Source organism: Oryctolagus cuniculus, chromosome 1 (genome assembly GCF_964237555.1).
Source record: "Oryctolagus cuniculus chromosome 1, mOryCun1.1, whole genome shotgun sequence".
NCBI lineage: Eukaryota > Metazoa > Chordata > Mammalia > Lagomorpha > Leporidae > Oryctolagus > Oryctolagus cuniculus.
The window spans coordinates 66872355-66886554 of NC_091432.1; the positions used below are offsets into that span (position 1 = coordinate 66872355).

A 14200-nucleotide genomic window follows, 5' to 3' on the forward strand; every position below is an offset into this window, starting at 1 on the left:
GAAGTGGAACAGCCAGGACTTGAACTGGCACTCTGATATGGGATGCCAGCATCACACACAGTGGCCCAACTCACTATGCCACACCACCAGCCCCTTATTATCTTTTTTTTTTTTTTACCATACATGATTTGAAAACATTTTGTATAGTATTTTGTTTTGATAGTTTCTGAGTTTTGTAGTGTTCTTAGACTTTATAAACCATTTCATCATGATTTCTTTATGTTTAAATATTTTTAAACCATCTGGAATTTGACATAAGTAAGCTATAGGGTGTGTATACATACGTGTGTCCTGATGAATACTCTTGCTCTCTTATTGGTCTTCTCTTCCTCTTTTCAGCCACATCCAGTATCTAATCAGTCACCTACCAACTCAGTTTTTGTTTAGGCTCTTATATGATCTTATACTTTCTTTCTGACTCATTGCTATTACTTTAAAACTTTTGTATTGTGGAAATTTCATGTACACTGAAATATATATCAGTGTATATTGGTCAGAATAGTAATGCATATTGAAATGTATATATCTTACATGTATATATGGGGAGAGAGAGTAAGAGAGGGATGTAACGGACCCCAGATACCTATTACCAGCTTTAATAACTGTTACCTCGAGGTGGATCTTGTTTAATCTACGTGCCTGCTATTTGTCTTCTCTCCCTCTACCAAGTTATTTTAAAGCAAATACAGGCATGATATTATTCTTGATGCTTGGACAACTGACAACTGCCGTTTGTCTTCCAATTTAAAAAATAAATTAAAAAATTTTTGTTAATTGAAAGAGAGAAGGACTGGGTCCAGGCTGAAACCAGGTGCCTGAAACTCAATCTTAGTCTCTCATGTAGGTGACAGAAACTTGCTACTTAAGCCATCGCTGCTGCCTCCCAGGGTACACATTAATAGGAGGCTGGAATTGGAAGCAGAGCAAGGCCTTGAACCCAGGACTCTGATGTGGGCATCTCAGTGACAACCCCTGAACCAAGCATCTGCCTTTGTGTGTATCTTCTGAGGTCATCGTGTGTATCCCTGTGTCTTTCTGCCTTGGACTTACGCTTCTAAATACTGCGTAAAATTTTACATAAAATGTTCCCTTTTTCTGTGCAATGAACTCCATTTCTTTAGTAAGATTACACACACTGGAGCAAGTTGTTGGGCTGGCAGTGAGATGCCTGCGCCCCACACCTGGGTGCCCAGGTTCTGTTCCCGGCTGTGGTTGCTTACTCAAGCTTTCTGGCGAGGCAGATCCTGGGATGCTGCAGTGATGCCCCAGGTAACTGGGTTCCGGCCACCCGCGTCCAAGACTGGTGTTGTGTTCCCTGCTGTGTGGGCATTTGGGGAGTGAGCCAGGGGGTGAGAGCTCTTTTTCTCATCTTTCTGTTTTCCTATCTCTGTCTTCTCTCTCTGACTCTCAAATTAAAAAAAAAAGGGGGGGGGCAGGGAGATCCCATACTCTGTAGTTAGGGAATACTGTGTTGTATTCCCACAGTTCCTAAGCATAGTCTGTGAAGGAAATACCAACAAGAAAAAATAGAAGGAAGGAACGAGATGGGGACAGTGAGAGAGACACACAGAGGGCAGCGCTGGATTTGTTATTGCAAAGGATTGTGTGTTTTTTTTTTTTTTCCTTATAGTCAACTTACCTTGAGGAAAAGGAGGAGGATCTCCCACTAAGATTGGGGTAAATGGGGTAGAGATAGGAAACCCAGAGCCACAAGTTTAAGAACTGTACAAAGTTCAGAGATGTATTTTGTCTTTTCTATGTCTTTTTTTTTATAGTGCTTAGTAAATGACTGCATTAAATTCTTGGACTAACTTGAACTTGGGAAAGAGCAGAGAGAAGGGTAAAATAAAGACTTTAGTTATAGTTTGTGCCAGAGACAGCTCTCAATTAGGACCAAGCCCTAAGAAAGGGATTCCTGAGAGATTAGGGCTGTTGGGTTATTTAAATCTGTACCGTTGTTGGTACTGTTTGCTTATAGCTAATAACAACTGGACTCTAGTTCTAAAGCATTGTGTGTGCTTTCAAAACTTTCCAGGGACCAGTGCTTGTGGTGCAGTGAGTGAAGCTGTCTCTTGTGACTCTGGCATCTCATATTAAAATGCTGGTTCAAGTCCTGGCTGCCCCACTTCTGATCCAGCTTCCTGCTAATGCACGTGAGAAGGCAGGAGATGATGGCCCAGGTGTTTGAGCCCTGCCACCCACATGGGAGACCTGGCCCAGACCTGGCTGTTGTAGCCATTTAGGGAGTGAACCAGTGAATAGATGATCTCTCTCTCTCTCTCTCCCTCTTTGTCACTTTGCCTTTCAAATAAATCAACAAGTCTTTGAAAAGCAAGAAACTTCCACAGTGAGTCTTTCAGGTAGCATTAAAGGATTAGGAAGCAGTAGGTGACTGAGAGTGCTGTAATATAGAAGGGAATTTTAGGACCGAGTTGAATTTTTTTTAGAAGATGTATTTGTTTATTTGAAAGAGTTATACAGAGAGAGAAGGAGAGGCAGAGAGAAAGAGAGGTCTTCCATCTGAGCCAGGAGCTTCTTCCCAGTCTCCCACATGGGTGTAGGGCCCCAAGGACCTGGGCCATCTTTTACTGCTTTCCCAGGCCATAGCAGAGAGCTGGATTGGAAGTGGAACAGCCAAGACTCGAACCAGCGTCCATATGGGATGCTGGCACTGCAGGCAGCGGCTTTACCCTCTAAGCCACAGCACCGGCCCCAACCAACCTGAATTTATCAGGTTTAAATTCTTTATTTGGTAATTCAGTATCTTTACTTTCTATGGAAAACTAGTTTTCCTCTAAGTTTGCTTTTGTTGTCCCCCAAAAAGTTAAAGCAAACTTAAAGTCATCTGAATTTACCTGAGACAATCCAGGCCTTAACTCTTTTTCTTTTTTTTAAAGATTTATTTATTTATTTGAAAATCAGAGTCACACAGAGAGAGAAGGAGAGGCAGAGAGAAAGAGAGATCTTCCACCCGCTGGTTCACTCCCCAGTTGGCTGCAACGGCCTGAGCTGTGCGGATCTGAAGCCAGGAGCCAGGAGCTTCTTCTGGATCTCCCATGTAGGTGCAGGGGCCCAAGGACTTGGGCCATCTTGTACCTTTTTCCCAGGCCATACCAGAGAGCTGGATTGGAAATGGAGCAGCTGGGACTTGAACCGGCGCCCATATGAGTTGCTGGCCCTGCAGGCGGTGACTTTACCCGCTATGCCACAGCACTGGTCCCTAGGCCTTAACTCTTGCCTGTCATTGAGACTGCCCCCATTTTTTGGAAATAAATGCCTGCACTTAAAAACAAATGAACCCTGGAGTCTAGAGTAGGAATGAGAAAAGGTATCCAGTACAAATTTGACTACATTTCCAAAGCAAATACTATTTTAAAATTTATCTCATAACATCTGTATCAGGGCTCAGCAAACAAGGACTAACAGTGGTTTTTTGTTTTTTTCTTTAAACAACCAATGAGCTAAGGATTGTTTTTACATTGATAAAGGATTCTAATCAAAGTAAAAAAGAAAAATATGCAGACGGACTGGATATCCCTGAACAGTGTAAAATATTTACTCTCTGACCCTTTCAACTTCACCAGCTCCTGATCTGCATCACTCAGGGTATATGGTAGTATTTTTTTTATGTGAACATTTAACATTTCTTGTTCTTTTGTTTATTTTTCTTACATTTTAATAGCTTTTAAAGCATACTTACATGGTTTTTCCTTTTTTGAATGTACTACAATTAAAGAGTGGTTATTCAGGTTTTGCTTTTACAGCAGTGTGGGAATAAACAAATTTGCACACATTTGTCTGACTTGTGGGATTGCTTGGTCAAATATTTTGTGCATTTAGAAATCCGGTAATTGTCGCTAAATTGCCCTTGCTCCAAATTAGACCAGTTTGTATGTTTCCCGATATTATTTACTGTACTTGTATCAACCCTCAGAGACAAAAATACAGTAGTTTGTTTAATCAGGTAGATCTCTTCAGTTATCTATTGCTGTCAAATAGAAAATGTAGTGACTTAAAACGACATCATTTTTTTTTTTTTTTTTTTTGACAGGCAGAATGGACAGTGAGAGAGAGACAGAGAAAGGTCTTCCTTTTGCCCTTGGTTCACCCTCCAATGGCCGCCGTGGCCGGTGCACTGCGCTAATCCGAAGGCAGGAGCCAGGTGCTTCTCCTGGTCTCCCATGGGGTGCAGGGCCCAAGCACTTGGGCCATCCTCCACTGCCTTCCCGGGCCACAGCAGAGAGCTGGCCTGGAAGAGGGGCAACCGGGACAGAATCCGGCGCCCCGACCGGGACTAGAACCCGGTGTGCCGGCGCCGCAAGGCAGAGGATTAGCCTAGTGAGCTGCGGTGCCGGCTATTTTGTTTATGAATCTCTAGTTCGGATGGAAACAACTTGTTGCTGCTTGCCATGATGTCATTCGGGAGGCTCAGGGGCTCAGGACATGGTCACTTACAGATCTAGAGATACCAGCTGTGGAGAACACCTGTGAGGCTCTTCCTGTGTCCCTCACCAGGGAGTCACGGGTCCAGGAAGAGCATCCTGAGGAGCAGGGAGAAGCCACAGCACCTGCGTGATTTAGCCTCGAAGTCACATAGTGTCGTTTCTGTTGGAGTCACCCTTAAATGTGACTTCTTCTTACTGGCAAAGTGGAAACATCACAGTGTAACGGAGCACGTGAGATGGGATGAATCGGCGCTACCATGTTTGGAAATGACAGTCTGCCCCAAGACAGCATGTTTGTTTTAATGTGCGTGTCTTTACTTATGGTTGTTCTTACACATATCTTCATGCATTCACTGATTATTTCCATTTCTTTTGCTGTGGCCTGCCTTTTCATATATTTTGCCCCTTTTCTACTGGATGGTAGGTTATTGGCTATTGTCTGTGTTATTAATTTGTAATGACTCTTGGAGATAAAGCAAATTTCGACTTGCCGATGCCGTGGGAGTTGTAAAAGTTGTATGATTGTATGTGGGGGTGGTTTCGTTTGGTGATTGTGGGGATGTGTGGAGAAATTATGTTTGAGAACCGTGGTACTTTTTTTTTTTTTTAATATTTACTTATTTACTTGAAAGTCACAATTACACAGAGAGAGGAGAGGCAGAGAGAGAGAGAGAGAGTTCTTCCATCCTCTGGTTTACCCCCCTGATGGCTGCAATGGCTGGAGCTGTACCGATCCGAAGCCAGGAGCCAGGAGCTTCTTCTGGGTCTCCCACATGGGTGCAGGGGCCAAGGACTTGTGCCATCTTCTGTTGCTTTCCCAGGCCATAGCAGAGAGCTGGATTGGAAGTGGAGCAACTAAGTCTCGAACCAGTGGCCATATGGGATGCCAGCACTGCAGGCGGCGGCTTTACCCGTTACGCCATAGTGCCAGTACTTTGGTTGTTAAGCAAGGGGAAGAAGGATGCGTGGGGACCATTTCCTTTTTCTTCCAGCCATTAGCCTCCCCATCACTCTCCAGCAGTGAGGAGGAGATCAAGGACACTCCAGTTCTCAGAAGCCAGAACATTTTAGATATCCACAAGGGCAAGCAGAGCATGGTGGGGCGGATAATAGAACCACAGAAGCATATATAATTCAGCACTGAAGTTTGCTTTGGGTTTCTTTTAGTTCTAAAGTGTGATCTGACTAATTTTTAAGCCTTGCTGTCCTCTATACTGAGGGTCAAAATTCTATCAACAAAAAGAGATTGGCCTAACAGTTATGATCATTTTCTAAAATATGGGGATGCTTAACAAAATAAAGTATTATTTATACCTTTCCACTAAATTAGAAAGTTACTCTTCATCTACTGTCCTGATATGGATAAATTCTTAATAATAGGTAAGTCCTCCCGATGTTTATCATTTTTGACAGCTGTACAGGGATGGGCTGATGCTTGTCATTATGGTACTCATTTTAGGTACGGTTTGATCCAGAGACTTAAGTAGTAACTGCACTTGAACTCCACGTCTCCTGACTCTGCTCTATTTCTTGTTGGTATCATTGCGTCTTCATTGTGATGGACAGATGGTGGCCAGTATCTCTAACCCTATGTCCTTCCAGGTTCAGGGCCTGTGGGGGATGTGGGCAGAGAACTCTCAGTAGCTTAATATAATTTCTGAGATTTTCATTGGCCATAAGTGGGTAATATATTGTGGTCTGGGCAGTGGAAGTGTGCTGATTGGCCCAATCTGAATCCCATGGTCACTACTGATGCTGGACGTGGAGTTAACTCCACAGGACTGTTCCTGGAGGAAGTGGTTCTTTAAAGGAAATTCTGAGGGTGTGTGTGTTCATTTGTTTGTTTTAACAAAAAAGATGCTGGGCAGGCTGAAACAGACAAATAGAAAAACAAATTCTTATTGACTACAGTTAAGTTTTAAAGCAGTTTTCTTAGGAAATTGGTGCTATTAACAAGAAAACTAGCTACTTTAGTTTCTTTAGAAGCATTGATTTACAATCATATTAATGAATGATTTTTTTTTTACTAAAGCAGATGTTCTGAATTTCTATGCGTGTGACAGAAGTTTTGTGTTCAGATTTATATTTGAAAGATACATGAAAAGATGAGGGGTTAGGATCATTCTGCCCTTTTGCCCACTGGCAACATTTTGGATAGTCATTCTCTAATTATACATCTCCCAAATAAAATCTGAATAAGTTTTAATTTTATATGTTAGTGAACGTTTTTAACCTCTATATAAAATGTATTATATAGTGTTTCAAAAATATTTTAGTCATGTTAATTCGAACTTAAATATCCAAAATCTCTTCAGCTTTGGAGATGAATGTTATTAAAACACAACTCAAGGCCGGCACCGCAGCTCACTAGGCTAATCCTCCGCCGTGCAGTGCCGGCACACTGGGTTCTAGTCCCGGTCGGGGCACCAGATTCTGTCCCGGTTGCCCCTCTTCCAGGCCAGCTCTCTGCTGTGGCCAGGGAGTGCAGTGGAGGATGGCCCAAGTGCTTGGGCCCTGCACCCCATGGGAGACCAGGAGAAGTACCTGGCTCCTGCCATCGAATCAGCATGGTGCACCGGCCGCAGCGCGCCGGCCGTGGCTGCCATTGGAGGGTGAACCAAGGGCAAAAGGAAGACCTTTCTCTCTGTCTCTCTCTCTCACTGTCCACTCTGCCTGCCAAAAAAAAAACAGAACAAAACAAAACAAAACAACAACAGCAAAAACACAACTCAGACTGCCAAAAGCTACCACAGTAGAATGATGCACACAGAGCATTTTTAACTGTGAAGGCATAAAGTTGAGCATTTGAGAAAGTATAAGGAGGTTCCAAGTAAAGAAGATTGACTGGAATGTTATCTTAAAGAATAATTACAAAGATTCTATCAATTTTTTTTAAAGATTTTATTTATTTATTTGAGAGGTAGAGTTACAGAGGGAGAGACAGAAAGAGGTCTTCCTTCCAGCTCATTTACTCCCCAAATGGCCACAACAGCCAGAGCTGTGCTGATCCAAAGCCAGGAGACAGGAGTTTCTTCCGGGTCTCCCAGGCGGGTTCAGGGGCCCGAGGACTTGGGCCATCTTCTACTGCTTTCCCAGGACATAGCAGAGAGTTGGACTGGAAGAGGAGCAGCAGGGACTAGAACTGGTGCCCATATGGGATACTGACACCGCTGGCAAAGGATTAGCCTACTGTGCCACAGTGTCAGCCCCAAGACTATAAGTTTTAATTAATCAGAACATTTTTACTTCCCTGAGATATTTGAACCAATTAGATCATAAGATAGTTGGGTTTTAACTTATATAGGTGGACCATTTGAAGAGATGACCTGATTTTTTTAAAAATTATTTTCTATTTATCTGAAAGGCAGAGTTAGAGAGAGAGAGAGAGAGAGAGAGAGAGAGAAACAGAGAGAAACAGAGAGAGAGAGAGAGAGAGAGGTAGAGAGAGGTCTTCCATCCACTGGTTCACTCCCCAAATGGCTACAATGGCCAGGGCTTGGGCCAGTCCAAAGCCAGGAGTCCAAAGCCTCCTCGGGTATCCCGTGTGGGTGCAGGGGTCCAAGGACCTGGGCTATCTTCTGCTGGCTTCCCAAGAGCATTAGCAGGGAGCTGGATCAGAAGGGGAGCAGCCAGGTCTTGAACTAGCACCCATTTGGGCAGAGGCTTAACCTTCTATGCCACAATGACAGCCCCAATGACCTGGTATTTAGTTCTACATAAAGGAGGTAAACAAAAAATCTTATGCTAGATAGTGCTCCTAGACCATGAAGTATTTTTATGTGGGTCCTGAGGATTTGTGCTAGTCCTGAGGCACTGCTGAGACTTGCCCCAAGTTCACTTTTCAGTCAGTTCATAGGTGTCGCTCCCCCTCTTCGTGGAGGAATGACACAGGACCCTGCGCTGTTCTTTCGTCTGCTCGGCCCTCCCCGGGTTTGCTGCTGGTTCTTCCCGGGTTGGCTACTGTCCCTTCCACCTCCGTGGAAGGGCGGTTCCCCCTGGCCACTTTCCCCACTTCCGCAGGGGAGCGGCACTCCGCCGGCCGGCTCTCTCGGGGGCTGCACAGGTGTTCCCCTTAGATGTTCCTCTTAGATGTTCCTCTTAGATGTTCCCCTTAGATGTTCCCTCTTAGATGTTCCTGGTGCATGCCGTCTCTCTCCTCCTTTATAGTCCTCCTCCGCCAATCCTAACTCGGCTGCCCACACGCCGAGTACGCTGCTCTCCTCCAATCAGGAGTAGGTCCTACAGTTTATTGGCTGAACTGGAGGCAGCTGTGTAGAAGCTGTTTTCTTCTCTCCCAGCACCATATTGTGGGAGAGCAGATGCATAGAATAAGTCTTAATTCCAGTAACTTAGTCTAGTCCGAGTTGCTCCCCACACATAGGTTTGAAATGTTCTGTGTTCTCCACTCTCTACTGGGTGAGCATCAGAGTTTGGTAAGGATTCTACACTACTCAGGTCTAGGGTGCCTTGGAGGTGGTTGCCCTAACTTCCTACAGAATGCAGAGATTTCTGCAGTAATATGATGCTTCCATTATAGATTCAATCCTTGTCCAAGCCCTACATACTGTCAGTTGCATTATGATTGCATTTGTCATTCGCGAGTTGAAGGATAGGGCATTGCTGTGTCCTCTCTAGCAGTAGAAGAGTGGAAAGACCCAGTCATATCTATTAGGTATATATAGTGTATAGGTAAACATACCCATAGATAAAGGTGTAGCCTCTTTGATTTCTTTTCTTCCTTCTTTTGAAATATTCTCTCATTATTTACTGTTTTATTTCTTTGTTTACATTTGGTGACTTACAAATATTGGGATAAAGAAATGAATAATGATAATGAGGAATATGTAACCTCATAGAGTTGTTATGAAACTTAAAGGATTGCATGTATAGAATGTTTAACACAGTGCATGACACATAGTAAGTGTTTAATAAATTCTGCCAGTATGGTAATGGTAATGATCTCTAATATAAGTCTTTTCCTGTTAGATTAATAGGGAAGATAACTGTAATTAACACAAGGCTGAATGAAATAACTACCACAGTAGAGAGAGAAATAAAGTTCTTATTTATGCTAATAAAGGAGCAATTAATTTCAGTTGGAGAATTGGAAGGGGGAATTTTTCCTCCTGAACTTTGAAGTGTGAATAGGATTCCTTATAGAAAAGGGAAAGGGGTGGTAGTCTAGTTTGAGGGGTAGCATGAGCAAGACTGTGGAGCTAGGAAAGTGTGTGGCTGGATTCATAGAACCTTCCACAGTCCTGTGTGATCCAGGGGCTGGGTATGTGGTACATCTGGTGGAAAGTAAGGGTGGGATATAGAGAAGTCAGCCTGCTGAGAACTCTGAAAACAATAATGGGAAGTGTGTATTTTATTCTAGAGGCTTTGGGTAATATTTGTAGGTCTGAGCAGAGGAAGTAATTATACTGCCAAACAGATATGCTTATTGTATACGGATAATTAGTGGCTCCTGTCAACTTAAAATTTGACTGAAAGGGCCAATGAAAAGTGTACAGTGAGCGAAAATGGTTGCTGTAGTCTAGGGTGTGAAGTAAAAACTGTTGGTACTTGTGGAAGCATGAGTCTTTCAGAGTAAGCCTTAGGAAACTTTTGTAAATACATTTGGAGCTTTTCATACTTAAAGGATTAAACAAATTTATTAGACAATAGCCTTCTTTCTCAAAGAATCTTAATCTCTACCTTGGGAGAAGGATTGGGAACGTATGTGCATGGAAAAAAAGGATGGGGCCCTCTGGCTGCCTTCTCATGTGATTGAAGATAGACTTACCTTGGGAAAATGGGCTGGTTTTCGGCCTGAAGGGAGAGCTGTAAGCATATTTTAAAACTGAGCACTTGACTTCTATTTTTAAGTTTCTGAAGATAATTTTATGACACAGGGAACTGGCTTTTAGGGATGAATCTGATGTGTGCAGACTTTAGCATTGCCAATATTCCTTCTCTTTTTAAAAAGATTTCTTTATTTGAAGGGCAGAATGACAGAGGGAGAGAGAAATTTTCCATCTGCTGATTCACTCCCCAAGTGTGCACAACAGCTGTGGCTAGTTGAGACCAAAGGCAAGAGCTGGGAACTCTGTCCAGGTTTTCTATATGGGTGGCAGCAATCCAAGTACTTGGTTCAGTATCTGCTGCCTCACAGGTGCATTAGCAGGAAGCTGGGTCAGAAGCAGAGCAGCTAGAACTCAAATCGGCGCTCAGACATGGGATGTGGGCTTCCCAAGCTGTGACTTACCCTGATGTACCATAATGTTTGCCTGAATATTTTGTGTTTTTGATATGCAGTGATTTGACTATCCCTGAAGCTTTTCTTGTAATTTTTTTTTTCTGATTCTTGTGGAGCTTCTTGCATTTCTGCCACTTATGACTCAAATAATTCAAGCATCCTGGTTGGAGAAATTTTTAGGAAGGAGGCCTGATTAGGAAATAGAGACTGGTTGACGACTGGTGAAGTGAGAATTTAATTCGAGCTTACAACACTGTAGTTATTGGCTGGATGCAGTGACCAGTGAGTTATTCCTTTTATATTGTGGCGTTGGCCTCTTTTTCTGGTTGTATGGATTACCTAGCACATAACTTAAACAAGCAGTGGGAGTGTATGTATGTAATAACTGCTGGGTTTTTGTTGGTATGAGATGGACTTTGCAGGTATTTTTTGGTGGCAAAAAGCAAATTGCTACTTAGTTTGTGTTTCAAGGAGTACCAATGCTGTCCCACAGGTATATAGTACTCATGTAACATTTCTACTTCTCAGAAATATTTCATTTCTGTTGTTGTTTCATGCCAAGAACAACCTGGTATATGGTATATAGACAGAACAGGTTTGATTCCATTCTGGTACAAAGTGGATGATGAGACCTAAATAAGAGACTGAGTTATAGTTTCTGACTCAACAAATAAATGGCTGGGATAACCATTTCATATATGGACACTAGCTTTCTGAAAAAGCTTTCTTCTAGGAAGAATAAGGCTGAATGCTGTCTCCTTCTGTTACATTTTAGCGGCGTCTTCGACATCTTCGGAACATCGCTGCTCGGAACATTGTTAATAGAAACGGCCATCAGCTCCTTGATACCTACTTTACACTTCACTTGTGTAATACTGAAAAGATATATAAAGGTAAGGAGACCTGGGGGCTTGCTCTCCAGACTGTTGATCTCATTTTACTTTTCCTGTAACGTGAGTTATTCTCAGTGTTTCCTGCTATTCCTCTTTATGGGAAAGCTAAATTGTCATGCTGTCCGAAAATATCTCATGAGCAGTTGTTATGTATATTGAAGAAGCATGGCTATTGGATAGTTCTTTCAGATAACAGAACCTTATGTTGATAAGTTTATAATTTCTTTATGAATGTTAACTGTTAATATTCCAGAAGCTAGCATTTTTTTTAAAGATTTATTTTATTTATTTGAAAGAGTTACACAGAGAGGTAGAGAGAGAGAGGGGTCTTCCGTCTGCTGGTTTACTCCCCAAGTGGCCGCAATGGCCAGGGCTAAGCCTGGCTGAAGCCAGGAACTTCTTCCGTGTCTCCCACGTGGGTGGCAGGGGCACAAGTACCTGGGCCATCTTCCACTGCCTTCCCAGGTGCATTAGCAGTGAGCTGGATCGGAAATGGAGCAGCCAATATTCGAATCCGCACACCACAGCACGGACTCCTGATTCATTCATTCTTTTTTTTTTTTTTAAGATTTATTTATTGATTTGAAAGGCAGAGAGGCAGAGGCAGAGAGATTTTCCATCCGCTGGTTGACTCCCCAGATGGCCCTTAACAGCCAGGGCTGTCAGGCTGAAGCCAGGAGCTGGGAGCTTCATCTGAATCTCCCACACAGGTGCAGGGGCCCAAGGACTTGGGCCATCTTTTACTGCTTTCCCAGGCCATAGCAGAGAGCTGGATCGGAAGTGGAGTAGCTGGGACTTGAACTGATGCCCATATGGGATGTCAACCCTGCAGGCGGTGGCTTTACCCACTATACCACAGCGCCAGCTCCTCATTCATTCTTAAACTTGGGATTTTTATAAAATCAAATTTGTTCTTCAGCCATAGTTGTGTTCTTACCCTTGAAATGAAGTGTCTTTCCTCCCCTGGCATGCCACTTAGCATAAATATTTCAGAAGAGGAACTCTATCTGAGGAATCTTCAAAAAGTTTGTGGAAAATGTGTATTATTAAAAACCTATGCATGAATTTAAAATTCTTTTGCACCAAAATAAAGTTATCTCTTAATTCCATTTTCCATGCATTTTTTGAAATGTAATACAATTTGGTGATCTCATTGAGGTTTCAGTAGTTTCAAATATTTTCCATTGAGCTTTCCTTTGAACTCATATATCCAGTTGCCTATTCTACATCTTCATCTGGAGTTTTAATAGTTTTTATTTATTTGTTTTTTTGAAAAGTAGAGAGTGGACCTGGAGGGGGAGAGAAAGGGAGATAATTTCTTTCAGCTGCTTCGCTCTCCAACCAAAGCCAGGAGCCAGGAACTCAAACCAGGTCTCCCACGTGGGTGGCAGGGATCCAACCACTTGAACCATCAGCAGCTGCCTCCCAGGGTCTGCATTATCAGGAAGCTGGAAGCAGGTGCTGAGCGGAGACTTGAACTCAGGTGCTGTGATCTGAGATGTGGGTATCCCAAGTGGCATCTTAACTGCTGTACCATGCATCCAGCCCTGATAACTTAATCTCCGATGTTCAAAGTGGAGTTTCTGATGTTCCAGCTCTGACCCACCTCCTATTTTCTTTATTCTGTTAGAAAATAGCAACTGTATTTCCTTGACTAAAAATCCTGGCGTCCTTGATTGTCTTCTTTCTCTTATACCCCACACCAAATCTTTCAGCAAATAATTTTGACTCTTCTTTTAAATCAAAATGTCTCCATATGTGGCCCACTTCTTAATATCTCCACACCTGTGTTGACAGACTTCTAACAGATTTATCTATCCACGTAACCCTTCATTTTTTTCTCTATCAAGATCTTATTTATTTATTTATTTTTTTGACAGGCAGAGTGGACAGTGAGAGAGAGAGACAGAGAGAAAGGTCTTCCTTTTTGCCGTTGGTTCACCCTCCAATGGCCGCCGTGGCCAGTGCGCGCTGCGGCCGGTGCACCGCGCTGATCCGATGGCAGGAGCCAGGTGCTTATCCTGGTCTCCCATGGGGTGCAGGGCCCAAGCACTTGGGCCATCCTCCACTGCCTTCCCGGGCCACAGCAGAGAGCTGGCCTGGAAGAGGGGCAACCAGAACAGAATCTGGCACCCGGACGGGGACTAGAATCCAGTGTGCCGGCGCCGCAAGGCGGAGGATTAGCCTAGTGAGCCGCGACGCCGGCCCTATCAAGATCTTATTAAAATGTTATTCCTCCTCAAAACCTTCCTGGGGCTTTCCATCTGATTCAGAGTAAAAACAAAAGTCCTGTTTACTTCCTGAAGGTCTTTCATGATCTCACCCCCTTGGCTCTTGGAAGTCTCCTGGTGCTCTTCCCAGCTCTGTCTAGCCACATCAAGATTGTTTCAACTTAAAGGACTCTGCACTTGCTGGTTGTTCTTTGCTCCAGTTTTCTCCATGTCTATCTCAGGTCCTTATACCAAGTATTTCTCAGGCCAACTCTCCTTGATCACTGTTTTGTGACTTTTCTCCTTTCTGATTTATTTTCCTCCACTTTACTTAAGATCATTGGATACAGTGGATATTTAATTATGTGGTTAATGTATGTCTCTATCCACTAGAATGTAATAAGCTCATGAGGG

General features: G+C 43.2%; 1 protein-coding gene across 6 annotated transcripts in view; it reads left to right on the forward strand.

Annotated features, from left to right (window-relative positions):
• Positions 1-14200, forward strand: part of UVRAG (UV radiation resistance associated) — a 324263-nt gene that overhangs the window by 21266 nt on the left and 288797 nt on the right. For all 6 annotated transcript variants that reach the window (XM_017344617.3, XM_051822278.2, XM_017344612.3 and 3 more), the window contains exon 2: positions 11459-11576. In XM_017344617.3, coding sequence (XP_017200106.2) covers positions 11459-11576 — 118 coding nt within the window. The remainder of the gene's footprint in view (positions 1-11458; positions 11577-14200) is intronic.